General features: G+C 44.5%; 1 protein-coding gene across 21 annotated transcripts in view; it reads right to left on the bottom strand.

Annotated features, from left to right (window-relative positions):
- Positions 1-16,495, bottom strand: part of CACNA1C (calcium voltage-gated channel subunit alpha1 C) — a 724,379-nt gene that overhangs the window by 125,937 nt on the left and 581,947 nt on the right. For 14 of the 21 annotated variants that reach the window (XM_079140300.1, XM_079140301.1, XM_079140292.1 and 11 more), the window contains exons 10-11: positions 9,540-9,630; positions 2,383-2,409 (exon numbers count right to left, since the gene is read on the bottom strand). In XM_079140300.1, the coding sequence (XP_078996426.1) occupies positions 2,383-2,409; positions 9,540-9,630 (118 nt within the window). Of the gene's footprint in view, positions 1-2,382; positions 2,410-9,539; positions 9,631-12,000; positions 13,660-16,495 lie in introns of those variants that run through there. The other 7 variants (XM_079140298.1, XM_079140296.1, XM_079140297.1 and 4 more) reach the window with 2 other exon arrangements.

Below are 16,495 nucleotides of genomic sequence, written 5' to 3'. Positions count from 1 at the left end.
AATATGGAGTCCTTTCTCTGCATTTCACTTGTGTTAAGAATGTGGTCACAGAGGGACAAATCCTTCAGGGATCAGGGCTGGTAGAAAGCAGACTGAGCAAAGCCTCAAAGTAGAGCAGAGATTCCCTCTTTTTCAAAAGCACGTGTTACATGCTAGACCATTGGATTAACAAAATTATTCCCAGAGAGTCCACTGAAATATTTAACCTTCTTTCTATCCTCCAGATCACATTCATTCATTATTCATTAATTCATTAATTCATGATTCAGTCATTCATTCATGATCTACTTATTTGCATGTAATAACAATGACATTTTAGAAATATTCTTTAACCCTTTACTCTTACTGTGTGGGGGCTTTGGAACTGTTAAGAGCACAATATGCTTGCTCAACTTTGGCTATCGAATTAGCTATTTTGTTTGAAAGAGGGTCAAATCGCTTGCCTTATTTAGGCATCATTCATTCATTCACTCAGCAAAGATTTATTAGGTCCTTCTTATGACTCAGCAACTGCTCCTCATGCTGGAGATAAAGCAGGGAAAATCCATGCGTTATTGAGAAAGGATTTTTAAAAAATATTTGGAGCACTCCTTCATGTAATAAGAGTCAGTCAGATTCAATAGAGTTGACCTTAGATTTCTAAATAAAGGAGGTCTTAATTTTAGAGAAAGAGGGAGTGGAGGAGAACCTGCATTTTTCAGTCTCAGTAGCACATGGGAAAGAGAAGTTGTCAGAAGGGGAGCAGAGAGTGTGACACCAGAGTCCTCACTAAATCTTACCCCTGGATACTGAGACCCAGAAAGATAAAGGGGTTTGTTTTCCAAACACTGAGAAGGCAGGGGGAGGCCCAAGGACATTAGGGCTGGTGGGTAGGCTCTGCATGGAGAATGTTGGCCTTTGGCTTAGAGCTCTATCTGACTAGGACTCAGGTGTGTAAAGGACTTGCTACAGTGCTTCTGGCTCTCCATAGAACATTCATGGAGTTTGAGGGACCGTGAAGTATCTGTGAACTCAGATGAGGTGTGCAGGTGTTTAAGGCAGTGGAGCAATAGAGCTAGGGGTCAAAGGATGGAGGTGGTGACTTCAAGGCTGGATCCAACAGGATGGGGTGTGTCCTCCACAGGTAGATGCTCAAACCAGATGAACCTGCCCAACCTCAGTGGGTGCCAGCTTAGAGCAGCTCAGACTAGCCTCATGAAGCAGAGCAAGCAAGGACCCAGAGGACTCAAGATGAGTCCTCACCAAGACCAGTTTCGGGATCTGGAATCCTCTTGCCCCCATGCATCCAGATCTGCCCTAGAGAGGAGCTGGGTCAAAGGAAATGTGGGTGACTACACATGTGATTTCAGGGAACTAGGCTACACTCACCCAGCTGCCTTTAACTTAGCATCACTGGCACTCCTGCTACATAGTAGGTGATGCTAGGGAAGCAAGATTAGGTTGTGAAAAATAAGGATGAATAATTTTGGTCCATGTAATATTTGCAGGAGTCAGTTTGCATTCTCACTGCACATGTCCATCCATTCAGCACACATGGGACAGGCACTGAGTTAGACTCTCAGGAAATAATAGCTCTGAGGCATGCAGACAGGGCCCAGAGGAGCAACAGGTCTCTGAGCCAGTAACTGGTAAACGTGGTGCTAGAGGCATCTGCAAAGCACTGTGAGAATGGGGGAAGGTGAGGCAGTCTCCTCTGGGAGTGTGGAGAGGGTCACAGATGCAGTAACCTTGATGGTTCTTAACCAAAGTCTGAGTTTTACAGCTGAGGATATGGACAGGTGATTTAGGTGGAGGAAAAAATTATGCAAAGGTCTTAATGTGTAAGAGGACAGAGAACACTTGGATATCTGCAAGAAGTTGTATGTGATCAAACAAAGGGTGTTTGCCAAGGAATACAGAGGGTGAAGTCAAAAGAGAGATCACAGCCTGAAGACCATGGGTCCTCTGGAAGGTTCTGATATTGTTAAGAACAGTGATTCAGACCAGATTCATAATTCTCCTTGCTTTTCACAATTCTCAAAGTTCACATCTCACCATATTTCATAACATAAAGTAGGTCAAGAGAGTAGCAAGTGCTCAGGTGTTTATTTTAACTGGGCTTCATCTTATAAGGGAGAGAGACACATTTGAGCTCAACCTCTCAGGGACAGCAGTACTCAACTGTCCCAGAGCATTCAACAAATCCCAACCCTGAATTATTTGCCTGATCTGATCCATGAGCCTTTTCTTGATAACCCCCCAAAAAGAAAACATTACCCCTTAGAAAAATACCTCTTGCCCATACCTGCCAACTGGCAGTGGTTATCTTGGACCACCCAAAATGGTAGCTGAGGACTAAGCTGGTGGGCAGAAGGAAGGAATCACAGTATGTTTCTCACTCACCTGAACTTCGATTTTGAGATCCGGTGGCTGAAAGAGACAAAGGAAACATTACCAAAGGACATACACTCACTTTTTTCCATGCAGAGGATATTCTATAATCACAGAGAAGTTTGGTGTCCCCAGGTAACTCTATATGGGCACTGGAAGGATGTGTGGGTGTGAATTATAATTTGAAAGAAAGAACACTATTTGGGGCATTTGTGTGTGGAGACTGAGGGCTGACCCAGATGACACTAGTGTCTTCTAAGTACAGATGATCCTCCCTGGAAAAGGAGAGTACCATGTCCTCAGATCATCACGATCTGCCCAGTAAGTTCCATGAGGAAAGGTTAGGAAGAGCTACCACTTCCTAACAAAAGAAAAGCGACAGAGGACAGGAAGCCTCTCCTGCACATGGAAGAAACCCGCCCCCAACAGAAAAATCACAGGCAGGACACATCGGCACAGACCTCACCAGTGTTTGCCAGAAGACCTGCCAAAGTTGGGTTATGAAGTAAAGACCAGAAAACAAGCCAGCTTGAGGTGGACAGGCCTCTATGAACCTATTCAGCAGCTGTAAGACCATATGTGAATAGCCATGACTTCTGAGGATAAATCCAGAATGCTGATAGTCATGTGCAGCACTGAAGACTGGGGCAATTTGGACAGAAGCACAGAGTAGGTATGCTGTGATGGCTGCCTTGAAAGATCATATGAGGGGAGTTCTATTGAAAAGTGGGATCCTGAAGGAGATGACAAAGAAAAAGAGTCCAGGGGTCACTCGGAGGAGACAGGAGGCAGGGAGAAGAATGCAAGAGAGAGATCGTAAATAAGCAGCATGGAAGAGAGGAGAAGGAGAGGCAGAGGGGCAGGAGGGGGGTGATGAATGAGAATATGAAGGAAGGACAATGTAGGCATTTATGGCCAAAACTTCGAAGGCACATGTCAGCTTAGCTTGATGCTAAGAGAAGGGAGTGAACAACAGCAAGACTGTAGGTGGACTTACACTCAGATGGACAAACAGAAAGATGGTGCAAATGAAAGACAAAGAGATGGAGACAGTGGTAGGAGACAAGGAGCAATCATGTGGAGAGAAAACAGAAGAGGGGAGTTTGGAAGGCTATAGCTGCAAGTTGGTGCTGTCCCACCCTGGCACAAAGTGAGCTAGGTCACATCACAAGAAAACACCAATCCCTCTCCTTAGTTTTTATTAACAAAAATTAAACCAGAAGATGTGACAGGTGGCAAAGTCATCGTGCGTGAGATAATTATATCTCTGGGGCACTGAGAATCAGAGTCAAATGCCTTTATTGCTTGGAACCATTAGCTAATAATGTTTTCCCACCCCAAAGACTGCCTGCTAGGACTGGAGGGTTTAATCACATGTTAGCAAAGGAATGGAAGGGAGACCAGGAGCCAAGGGCAGCATTTTCATTTAGAGCCACAGTTTAATAGGGGAAACAAATGTTTTCCAGCTGCTAATAGGGTAATGGGGAATGCAGGGCACTGTTGTCTCCATGCTGAGCTTGGGACCTTGAGCATCTTTCCCAGGCTTGCTTTTAGGCAGCTGCCTCTCCTTGCTATTAAATAAAAGTCAGTGTGTGACCAGGGCCATCAGCCTTAAGACTCTCTTTCCAAATCTGACCCTGGCTTTCCTGCAGAAGGGTCTCTGAGGTGTCTCTGGCATGTGTGCAAATGCAGACCACTTGCCCTCCCTGTAAGTTTCCTTCTCACTTTCAGGGGATTGTGAGTCTGTAACCTTTACCCTTTTTATAAACTGGCACATTTTATAATTGATCAGTAGAAACACTAAGCCCCAGGTTACTCATGCACCTGTGCTGAGGAAGGGGAGGGTACTGCTCAAGGGGCATTTGTCTGAACATGAAGGAAAACTTCAGCTCTTGAAGAGTTGGACTTAGAACTCTATGAAAGTCTAAGGGCCTTGATTACTCTGTACTCCCTCTGTTCAGAGGGCAGTTAAACATGGAACCCCAGTGCATGAAAAGAGAGGGACCCCACTGCTTGGCAGTATTCTGCCTCCTGCGTGATAGCCATGGGCTGGGTGTTTCAACAGCTGCTTTCTTTGTGTGGGTAACTGAGCTAGGGGCTGTGGGTGCCCTGGAATCTCTGTGCCACTCCACACCCTAGGCTGGTATCCCTGTGGCAAGGCTGCCTCTTACTGTCTCCCCAGGTTCCAAACAGTCCTCTGAACAGTAGAAGACTCCAGCTTCTCCAAACTCCAGAGGGATAGGTGATGTGCTTAGAAGACTTGTTGATCTCTCCATCTTTAATAGTCTAGTGAGGAGTATCTCCAACCTCGTGTTTTCAATGGATTTGTGACGAATAAAGAGGTAGAGGAAGTCAGTAACTTACACATGAGACCAGTACTTCACTGGATAGAAACTGTAGTCCATTTAATCCAAGATACTTGCTCTGTTCAGGCCTCTTAGAAAAACCTACTAGGAGACCATGATTTTCATCTCTGGTTTTGAGGCTTAAAATTAGAGGCAAATCCCAAGCATTTTTCTCCACCCTACTCTGAGCTTAGTTACTCAATTTGCATTTGTCATTATTTGACAACTATTTGAACTTCTCTAGAGCGATTTATATTTCCAGATTCTCTCACTTTCTTTGAATAATGAGCACCATATGTTTACTACCTGCTGTGTGAAATACTATTTCCCTGAATTGCCTCCAGTTTGCCTTTAACTTAAGTCAGATGGCACATACACGTCATCCACATGGATGGAACTCTGACTCAGCCTCCTTAACTCCACAACTTTGTCACCAGCACAGCTATTATTACTAGAAGGTGCACACCTTGGACCTTATGCCCTTAGAGCATTGCTTCAAATACTGGATGCTGAATTCAGTAACACCACATCTCCTTTCTCTCTCCTGCCCTTTCACACCAACCTGTCTTTGCCCCATTGTTCAACCTCTTCCAAGGCTTTTAGGCTGATGTCAGATTTCTTGTGTTCAGCTTCACATCCATATCACCCTCAATGCAAGGCCAGTCCCACACTGCCTGGCCTTTGGCTGAATCTGAGTGGCTAAACTCCCAACCTGGTTCACCCCTCTCTGTCTCTAGTGTTTGTAGGCTACCAAGTCTGCCAAAAATACGTGGAATTGTTCTGTGAAGCCAACTCTGTATTGATGATGTTTGTCTTCACCATGACTTTGGTGCGACTCAGTAATGTCTTAGTGATCCCTCCACAACTCACAAGTTTGAATCTTCTACACTGTCCTTAGGTCCTACAACACATAACCCCCACTCTGTGATGAGATGGTGGAGACTATTTGGTGGAGACCCCCTCACCAACCCTCTTCATCAGAGCCTGTTTCTGATTCTATAATCTTTATAGAACCTTAGGCTCTCAGGGCTAGAAGGAATCTTTGCTGCCACATGGACCTCTGGTGTGTAATTTATCATCTGTGGAACTTTATTCATGTGAGATTTTTCAGGGAACACCAACTTGTCAGAGAAATGAAAGCAGACCCTGCAGGTGGTGTCAGTCCTTCCTGGGTGTGCTGAAAGCAATGGTCCATCCAGCCTGTTTCCAGAGGAAAGTGCTCATACTCGGAGCAGAGTGCTTTAGCTGAGTCCACAGGGCTAGCTGGTGGCTGACGGGGACTAAAAGCCAGGACTCCAGATGCCAGGTAGAGGTATTCCTCCTCTGTGTTCATTCAGTGTCTCCAACTGTGTCTTGAAGTAAACATTACCCTCTTCTTAAGAGATTTCTTCCTACAAGTACTCATTGCCTCTCCAGCATCTTTAGCCTTTTCCTTTCCATGGAGTTCTTCACTGGTGCCTCAATGGTCACCCCCATGAAGTCAGTCCTTCACTTTGCATTGCAGCCTCCTCTTTTTACTCTCTTGTCTTCCTCTCTTCCTTCCATGGCCTCACTTCTTGAGTGGGTGCCCCATGCTGGCACATTTCTGCCCTTTCTTCCCTGAGACCGACTCCCATCATCAGTGCACCCTCAAACCCTGTAGAGCAGAGCTCCTGGACACCTTGACCACTCTGACCACCCACCTCTCTTTGCATCTCCACATTAGGACCCTGGCCTAACCCACCATCTCCTAGCATCTGCATAGCCATGGTGGCCACTTCACTGGTCTCACTCCTTCCTATTATTTTCCTAACATTGAAGTGAACATTCAAGAATGCAGAACTAACCAAATTAACCTCCCCACCCCGGCTCCACATTCGCAAAATGCTTCAATGACTTCTCACATTCTTCTAAAAAGATCAAACTCATTAAGGGTTCTACCAGGCCCTGCCCTATCTCCTTCCTCATCTCCCCTTCTTGTTCCCCTCTGTCTTCTCATATAGGCCATGGCCCTGCCCAAGGACCTGGGAACATGCCTCTGATTGGAACACTAGTACTTACTCTTTATGTTCATCCTTCTGTTCTCAACTTAAATTTTAATTATTCAGAAAAGGTTTTCCTAACTTTCTACTATAAATTCCTTTTCCTTCTTAATATCTATCCCAATTTAGAACCACCCATTTATTCATTTAGTGTCCTTTATACACTAGATTGCAGTTCCAGTGAGGTGGCATCAATATTTTCTGTGGCTACAGATCACCATTGCCCAGCATTATGCTGCACACGCTGTCAGGTAAAGGTTTGCATAGACAGCTCAAATACAAATAGGTCCTCAAATTCCTCCCGCATTGGCTCCCAGGCCAATGCTGTTGCCTGTTCCAACACAAAAATGCCCATTTTTTCTTCTTCCTATTCTGTTTTCCAAGGTTTAGCCTTGTCCTCCTGCTTTCTATACCTTTGTGAACCCTTGTCCTATAACCTCACTGCTAGCTTTACACTAATAACCTCAAATGTGTGCCTCCAACCCTGCTCAGAGTTGGGTTGTGGATCTCCATAACCTGCTGTCTATGTGATACCTGCAAATCCTTTTTGGGGCTTCTGCTCCAAATTTTACTTCAGCCTCATTATCATGTTTTCTTTTCAAACTCTGATGGCTCCATTTTCTTCTTTACCTCCCTTGCTTCTGGTCCCTCCCCACGAAAGTATCATCTCATGGTTCTTTTCTCTCTGGTCCTCTGCCCCCACAAGATCCATCTGAACTCAGCCCTTCTCTCCACAAAGAATTCCTCATCCTGGCCTCATCTAATTACAGGAGACTTAGCTTTAAAAATGCTGGGGTTTTCCTGTCTCTGAAGCCTCCTGCTGCTCTCAAATCATTTCTCCCATAAGAAACATTGGCAGAGTCTTACCCCAACATTCTCTGTGGTGGGGTGGGAGGGGAGACAGAGAGATGGGAAAAGACCATAATCTATTAAGTGAATATTTTAATTCTGGCACTGTGCTTAGATATTTTGTATTCACAGAATAGATACCTCAATGTGGACATGCATAGGAAGAGCAGCAACCATTTCTACAGAGCTCTTGAAGACTGCTGAGTGCATCCTCCAAGGATGTGACAGGCTAGAGATTGCCAGCCTCCCTCTGTGGGGGCTAATCATGTTCTCCTTCCAACAGAGCCTCACATGCTCCTGAAATGTACTGTCAAGTGACTTCCCAGTGCCAGCTTCCTGGTTTCTCCTGGGCTGCAACCTGGGCCATGCCCAAAAGCCAGAGTTGCAGGGTCCTTGATCATCTTCTCTCCAAACATTCTTTTGGTATCCAGATAACAGAAAGGTCTGGAATTCATGGATTAAAAGCCTTTCTCTAGTGTTGCTGTCTGGGGCCCACTTCCAAAAACTTAAGTGCTTATTTTGAATGATTCCAAAAGAAGAGAAGAGGGAAAAGGCTTGGATTGCTGCTTAAAAAATGTAATTAGCATCGTATTTTAACAACATTTTGACAATAACTGCTTCCCAACAATGCTAAGAAATCTGCAGTACAGAATTTCTGGTGCCCTTGGAAACAGGCTGCAGAGCTGGTCTGATCCTAACCTTGTTTTCCCTTCCTCATCTGTGACCTGAAAACTATTCTCAAGGCTGAATTGCTGTGACCAGGGTCACCTGCAGCTCACCTTTTTAAAAGGGTTGGGATTTGACCCCACTATTGAGTCAGGCCAGAGAGGAAGATGCTGTTCTGCTGATGGAGCAATTTAGAAAGACAGTTTATTTGGATTGATTCTTCTCAGAGCCTTCTGTTTGCAGTTCCTTCCAGTGACCAGGGTGAGTTTACAGCTCTTATATTCCAAGGTAAAGGAAAAGCAGTCTCCATTTCCCAAAGCAGGAGATGCCTAAATGGTCTCAGAGGTTTCATGCTCAAGGTCAATGTGACTACCTGATGACATGTTTTTAATTTTCACTTGCCCTTCTGAGGTACTGGTAATTAAACCAGGAGAGGATTTTTTTTTTTGGTGTTTGTTTTTTTGTTTTGTTTTGGTTTGGTTTGGTTTCTGTTTTTAGCAATTAGACCATTTCCTCCCCCGCCACTTTTTTTTTTTTTTTTTTTTTTTTTTGGTGTGGGAGAATATTGAACATGGATAACTAGTTTCTACTTTTAAGATTATGATAATCCACAAATGAACAATGCCCCTGGATTTGCTCCATCACACATGGTCCAGTTCTTGGTCAAAGTCAGCTCCCAGAAGCCAGGGTTTGGGGTCTGACTCAGGAAGCAGGTAGGGGAACATCTAAGCACTGACTTATATTGGAGGAGGATCTGGATGCAGTCTAGGCCAAGCACAGGTAAGTTTTTACTTACTCAAGATGGTGCTTCAGGTACCTGCTTCCCTTCATTAGAAGGATAACAGCATTGCACATAAGGACCAACAAGTTTATCATTTAGCTGTGTAGTTTCTTATCTTTTTGCTGTTCTTTCAGGCCACATTTATCAGAATGGAAAGGATGACCAGAGAGTCCCAAGGAACCTAAACTACCATCTCTGGTGTAATGGGACGAGAGGGAATGGGGAGAAACAGACTTCACTCCCTCCCAGACTCTGTATTTCTCCAATGAGATAAGATGGGGCTCAAAATCACATAAGGGCTGAGCTGAAGACTTGCTTCAGTTTTAGGACTGTCCCCATGTTTGGGGTTGCTTTCTCCACACAGGCTGCCACCTGAGCTTCACATTTCTTGCTGCAAGTTCTAGTCTCTGCCCCTCCAGGGATGAGCCATCCTGACTTCAAGATCCAGCTTCCCTGCCCGCACCCCAGAAAGAACCCCAAGCGCCTGGGTTCGCCGTGCCTACTCACGCCAGCCTGGCCCCGCAGTTTTCTCCTTCCATGTCACCTCCAGCCACATTTTCGGTGTTGACAGACTCGGTCTCACTGGTGGGCATGCTCACTGCAAGAGCCAAAGGAGACAGGGCAAGGCATTGGGGGTGGGAAGAGAAAGGGGAAGAGAAGAGCATTAGTGTGTGTAGTGTGTGACCCACAATCCTGGTACTGAGCGCTGGCTGGGAGGAAGGAGTCAGTCATCTGCTGGCCCATTTGTGGGATCCAGGCCAGGTTCAGGACTTTCCTTGACCTAGGGAATATTTTGCTGCCAAGGAAACAGTAAACTAGTGGGAAGATGGGAGGGAATCTGGTAATCATCATTTTACCTTATAAGATATATCTGAAAAAAACTGACCATTGAGTCTTTTCTTTGCCTTCAACCCTGTGGCCCCAGGAAAGCTGTGGAAGATTTCCATTGGCATCTGCTACTTGCTATAAATAGAGGAGTTTTCATGAGGACTTTATCTCTCTTCTTTCTACCCACCAGTTCTAAGGGACTTCATTCTCAAGGGTCCAGTTTTGTTTGTAGAAAGGGCATTTTTGGTGCCTGCATGAACTACTTGGTGGATCTGAGGACTTCCTCGTTCTGGTATGCACACTGGTCCTGAGTCAATTACACTTAGAATGGTACTTGAAATGGCAAACTTTAAGTGGATGGCCACTACAAGTCAAGTGCTGAGTCTCACACTAGCACTGTAGACATTAGGAATGGAGGCACTGGAGTGTGAAATCTACCAAATTAAGTTTAAGTGTGGCCTGAGGACATCCCGCAGGGATACCATCTCCCACCCTGCTTCCAGCAATCCTGATATCCCCATCCCAACAGATTGACTTGGGACATAAACCATCTAGTTCCACATGAGCCAACCAGTCAATATCCAGACTCTTCCCAAGGCAACAGTGGGCTATGTTTACAGAAGAGAGTCTTTTAGTGTAGAACCCAGCTTGGTGGCTTAAAAGAAGCAATTTCTTTTATTGTTGTACATTATTCTAAATAAAAGTTTAACTCAAAGAATTCTCTGTTACCTTCTGTCACCCTTTTAATATGAAATGAGTTCCTTAGTTTGACCAATGCTAGTTCTTCAGGGTGGCTGGTTCAGCTCTTCCAGATTTTTTCATCTGGTGAGAAAATCACTAGCCCTCAGCAGCCACAGAAACTGCAACTAGTGAGGGTGTGGCATTGGGTGACAGGTCTCCACAGTGCTGCCACAGACCAGGAAATGACTTCTGGTGGTTATATAGAGGAATACCGACAGGGATGGACTTTTCTCAGTTTCTTTTCTTTTGAATGAAGACAAACCAGGTGGGTAAGAAGAGACTCAGTTCAAGAACATGGAAAATAAAACAGAAAGCCCATGACTTACCATATGCTTGATTGTCAGTTAGGAAAGACCTCTCTACCCTAGGGCTCCCTTTCAATAAAGCTGGGTAAAGTGAAATCCAGACATCCCCTCATAGACATTTAGGGCTGGGTGAGGCTTTAGAAATTATTCATCTCTAACACATCCCCCTCACTTAACAGGAGAGGAACGTGAGGCCTAGAGGAGGAATGTGATGTCCAAGGTCACATGGTATGTTTGGGCAGGACTGAGACCAGGGCACAGGTGTGATGTCTTGATAATCATCTTCATCTTGATTGCCCCAGAGTTGACCAACTCCCTACTCTACACCCTAGCAGTGAATAGCACCACAGTAGTGCTGAGTTGTAAAGCATTTATATTCACTTTATAGTCCCAGGTCTGAGGAAGCTGGTAGAAATAGATCTTATATCCGGTTTTAAAACTGAGAGCTTGGAAGACAGACCTTCAGAGTTTGGTCCATGTTATGAAAGAAGTCATAAAATTGAGAAGCCTCCAGTCTTTCTATCCATTATCTCCAGCCATCTCTAAGCACAGGTTCCTTCAACACTCCAGGCTTCACTGTTCGAAGGACTAAGCTGTGTGTAGAAAGATACCTGACATTGTGGCACTTGGCTCCCAGAGAACACCTTATGTACGTGTGCAATTGTATGACGATGGTGGTGCTAGGCTTGGGAAGAAAACAACCATGGCGGTAGGCAGTCCCAGGCCTTAGGAGTAAGTGTATCATCTTCAAAACCAAGGCACTGCCTGCACCAGGATCAACTTTGCATTTGCAGTGACCTTGATCTTGGCTGACACTATCCAAAGGAAGGGCTGGTTCCAACAAGGAATAGATGCTGCTGAGTTATCTGCTGACTATCGACACAGGAAGAGGTGATGAGGCAGTGACTTTCAGAGGAACAGGTTACCATCCCTTCACAAAACAATATGCATGTACAAACACATACACACAAACACATATACACATGTGTGCACACACAACTACCACATCACAAGCCATCAAGAGAAACACCCTCCCATCCACTCTAGCATGGACCAACACACACTTACATACACAGAGCACAGGGGCACATTACCATGGGTTTCCGTGGAGTGACTAAACCAAGCACACTTCCCTTTCTTCTGATCAAGTAAGCCCGCCGGAGTGCCTCCTTTCACAGACAAGATGATCAGTGTCAAGAACCAGGAACAAGACATCAATAGAGAACATGCAGTCAGCCATGGGCAAAACAAGAAACAAGGAACTCAGCTTTCACATAGAGCATCCATTTTCATCTCCAAAAATTAACCAAAAATATATAAAGGAATAAAAAGCAATAAACCAAAACACATAAGAAAATATAGCAAAATAGAACCAAAACCCCAAAACATACAAATTAACAACACAAAACAAATGATAGCCTTCATATCTACTTGAGCTTTGGTCTGCACTGGTACATCTAATAAGTGACTTAAATGTGAGGACTTCCTGGGAGGGGTCTGCCATTCACCCCTGCTGCCTGCTTAGGGAGGTGTCCCTCTCACAGGCTCAGGTGGGGCAACTGCAAACAGCAAACTGTGGCACTGGCATCCACCTTCACCCTGCCTCCCTGTGGCCAGGTGACTTGTCTTCTTCACAGGGCACATGCTGTGAAACTCCCACCTGTGATGGATTCAAGGGCTCCCTCAACACCCACAGCTAAATGTGCCACTTGCAGGTGGAAAGGCAACTTGTTGACTTCCTTGCCCCTCATCCAGTTAAATCATTCTGTTTCTTTCAATGAAGACCATCAATTGCCTCTGTCCTGACTGGATCAAAAACATATCTATCTGCTTTATTTTTCTTCTCACATATACTCATTAAGCAATATGTGTTCATTTTATGCACTTTTTGAACACATAGTGCATTTCACCTCTTCTTTCCATTTAAGGGAGATAATCTGAGAGTATGCTTAGTATAGAGTAGTTAACTACCTTTGTATCTACTTTTAATCAGTTTAAATGGGCACAGCAGATGTGAAGCTGCCTGCCAATGGGTGGTTTTTGAGGAAACTTGGAAATAAGAGAGAAGAAAATTCTGTACAATCCTGCCAGGTCTGGGTTATAGCTGAAGAGGAGGGAGTGGAAGGAGCTGTCAAGACAATCTGCTGCAAAGGAAGCAGGTGTTCTGCATTCTTCAATGACCTTGAACTCTGGATAGCCAGTGCTTTAGCTGATTGCTCAGAAAGAGATTTTCCCCATTTCATTCAGTAAAACTAACAGCATTGGCAGCTCAGTGAGGCCACAGAGGAAGGTGTTGGGAACTGTGACAGACATGGCATAATCCCAGTTTATTTATGAGGATCAGCAGCCAATGGAATTGGGAAATTGTCCTCCAGCCCAGCAAGGAAGCAAATGATCCAATGAGAAGTGGCCTCAAGGTCACATGATCCAAGGAAGGGCCTGCAGGTCAACCCAAGTTTTAGGGCTTTCTTTCTTTCTCTCTTCCAGAACTCAAATTATGTGCAGTGAACTTCCTTGAACATGGCTTGTTAATGGGAATTCTGAAGATTGGCTCATGTTAGGAAGGGGTGGAGCTTATTTTAACCCATGTAAAGAGCCATGACTCAAATACACTCATCTTTAAAATACAAAGTGAGGAAAAAACAAAAACAATCAATCAGTACAGTGCATTTTTTTTCCTTTTTACAAGTCCTATATGAAAAAAGCACCAAGAGTCAAAAGCAGAAATGAATGACTTGGTTCACGTTTCCCTTCTAGAAAGCAGCATGCCTCAATTAAGAATGAAGACAGTCACTCAAATAAGCATCTCACAGTGTGGGATCTTCTGTTTGGAGATGTAAAAGGGTAAACGAGCCTGCCAGTCACCAAGTGCTGTCTGTTCAAGCAGTTTTTCTGTGGGAACAGGGGCTCTAGTCAGTGATGGAGTCCAGGATGCCCTGAGACCTAGAGGCATTGCCAGCATTTGGCTTTAACATCAAGAATGCTTCCTCTTGCTCCATTTCAGAAAAAAACTATATGGTAATTTTTAAAGCAACAGGAAGAGCTTGATACATACACGGCCATTTCGCATCAACTGAATTTGGCCAGGGCTGGTCTTTCATTTCATGTGAGCAGAGCTGCAGCTGCCTGTGTGCCCAGTGATCTGAAGACCCTCTCACTCATCTCACTCTGATGCCCTCAATGTCTCCGTTAAATCTGCTTCTTGGGTCAAGTTATTCATCTTAAGGTTCCTGTTGAAATGAACATTATCTCCCTGGGAAGAGCAATATGTTAACACGTTAGTGCTGAGTCCCATGAGCACATGCGGGAACAAAATGATGAAAATGGAGTTTCTGTTTTGAGTAGTAAGGGATTAGATAGCAATACCAGAACTGATTCTTTAGGGAAACTAAATGGACAAACTGTTGAAAGTTTGAAATGATAAATGCTGAATACTTATCCTATGGATGAGATGCTCCCCCTCTGGCCACTCAACTGATGAGTTGGTTAGACTGTAAGGGAGAAAGATGGCAAAGAATTCAGGTGCTTGAGGGCACCTTTGTCCTAAAGATTACCTACTCCAATGCCCTTGGAAATGATGGCTGATTGTCTGCTCATCTGCAGGCTATTTCACGATAACACACCTCTGTGGATTTTGGAAGAAGATGAATGTTGGAAGGAGAATGCTGAGGAACAGAAGTAGACAGGAAGCTTGTTTTCTGACTTCTGAGATTTCCTTGAAAGATTAAAGCCACCATTGCAAGTGATAGATAACATTGCATTTTTAGTAATATCATCAATGAGATGATAAGATGCTAAATGAGATGTATAGACTCCATCTTTATTCTTTTTCTTTCTTTCCTTTTCATTTAACAGTTAGGGTATGTCTTTCTATGTTACCCATGCTGGCCCCCAACTGCTGACTCAAGGGATCCTCCTGACTCAGGTTTTCTAGTTGGAGGGAGACACCATGCCCTGCTGAAACTTCATCTTGCCCATAACTGATTACATTCCCTCCCTTTTCCCAAAACATCTACTCTTGGTGGCCACTCCTGCTTAAATGGTGATTAGTAAGGCTATTTCTATAGAATTAGGGGTGCACAGCTATTGTCTCTGCCCTGGCCTGCTTGGAGAGCATTTGTGTGTATACTACTGATCTCCTGACACTGGAAACCACACAAATCACCCTGCAGGAGGAGCATTAGCTCTAGGCATGGTCAAGTTTGGCATTCCTTGGTATATCTGTGTCTGTAATTCCTGAAGGTTTGTATATCCCGTTGTGGGAATCTGCCATGAAACACTAGACGATGTTTTGGCAGCCCAGCTGGCCAGGCTGTCTGCAGCTATGGTCACCAGGCTCACAGCACACCATCCTTATTTTATCTTATAGGAACTGAACTCTCTGTAAAACTAAAGACTGTCTCTGGACAGATCCTTCTATTAAAACAAATCTCCACCTGGTGGATGTGCTCCAGGCTGGACCAGCACATCAACACTCAAGTTTTCCTAAAAAAGTAATTAAGTCTTACTTAGCCTCCATGATGCCCACATGACATAAGGTCAAAGATGGCCAAACCCATCCATGTAAATAAAAAAATGACTCTGGAAGGGTTTTGGTAAGTGTTTGAGAGTCAGAGCAATTTGAATGTTGATAATGATGAAAAGAGTCACTAAGGTTACCTGGCAATAAATCCACAAAGGAAATAGCAAACAAAATCTTCTTCAGCAATCCTCCCTTTTTTCCCCCTTCCTTCCTTCTTTCCCATCCTGGAAGCTGAGGGAAAATATGTGGAGAACCATCCACATCTGAAATCTGGGCCTGCTCTGTCTTTCTGTATCCTGACTCACTGAGAGGCATCACCACAAAATTCTATGTGTTAAAAGGAGGAATGAATTTGAGGAGACATGGTGAAATCTGCCTCTTTCTGAAACCTTTGGTTGCCCAAAACAGCTTTGACTTTGTCCCAGGAATGGAGCATTGGGAGGTCATCCTGGGACAATAAGCAGGAATAGCTGGGCTCAATGAGATTTGCTAAGAGAAATGCACAGTCTTCATTATGCACCACAACTTGTAGCCTGTTACCCAAGCTCAGAACTTCCACTACTGTCCATCTTTTATCTCCCCTGTTGGGAGGGGGTTGAGCCATCAGGACCAGGCATCTCTGGCAGCAGCTGGAGTTGGAAGCTGAAGGAGCTGGAGGCATTTCTCACCCAACCTGAGCATGCATGGTATGTGGTAGATGGTATAAAGAGCTAAAGGCTGAGTCCTGGGACAGCCCGCCTGCTGGAACCCTATTGCCTAGGCTCCTGAGCACTCCCAGTGAAACCTGGCCTATTGTTTACTTGGCCAGATGTCCATTTTATGATATGAATGTGTAACTAGAAAACTTTGTTTTTTCAAAGTACTTATCAGAGTTATAGACAAGCAAAAGAATTTTAATTTCCTGCCTCAGACTGTAATCTGGAATCCAAAACTCCCTATGATTTGGCTATCCTATCTGTTGTGGGTTGAATTATGTCCTCCAGAAATTCACATGCTGATGTTCTAAACCCTGTACCTCAGAATGTGACTGTATTTGACGACAGTGTCTGTAAGAAGTAATTAAACTA

This window comes from Sciurus vulgaris (genome assembly GCF_902686455.1).
Source record: "Sciurus vulgaris genome assembly, chromosome: 5".
Lineage (NCBI taxonomy): Eukaryota > Metazoa > Chordata > Mammalia > Rodentia > Sciuridae > Sciurus > Sciurus vulgaris.
The sequence above is the reverse complement of the archived record's forward strand: the minus strand, read 5'-3'. Positions and strand labels throughout refer to the sequence as shown.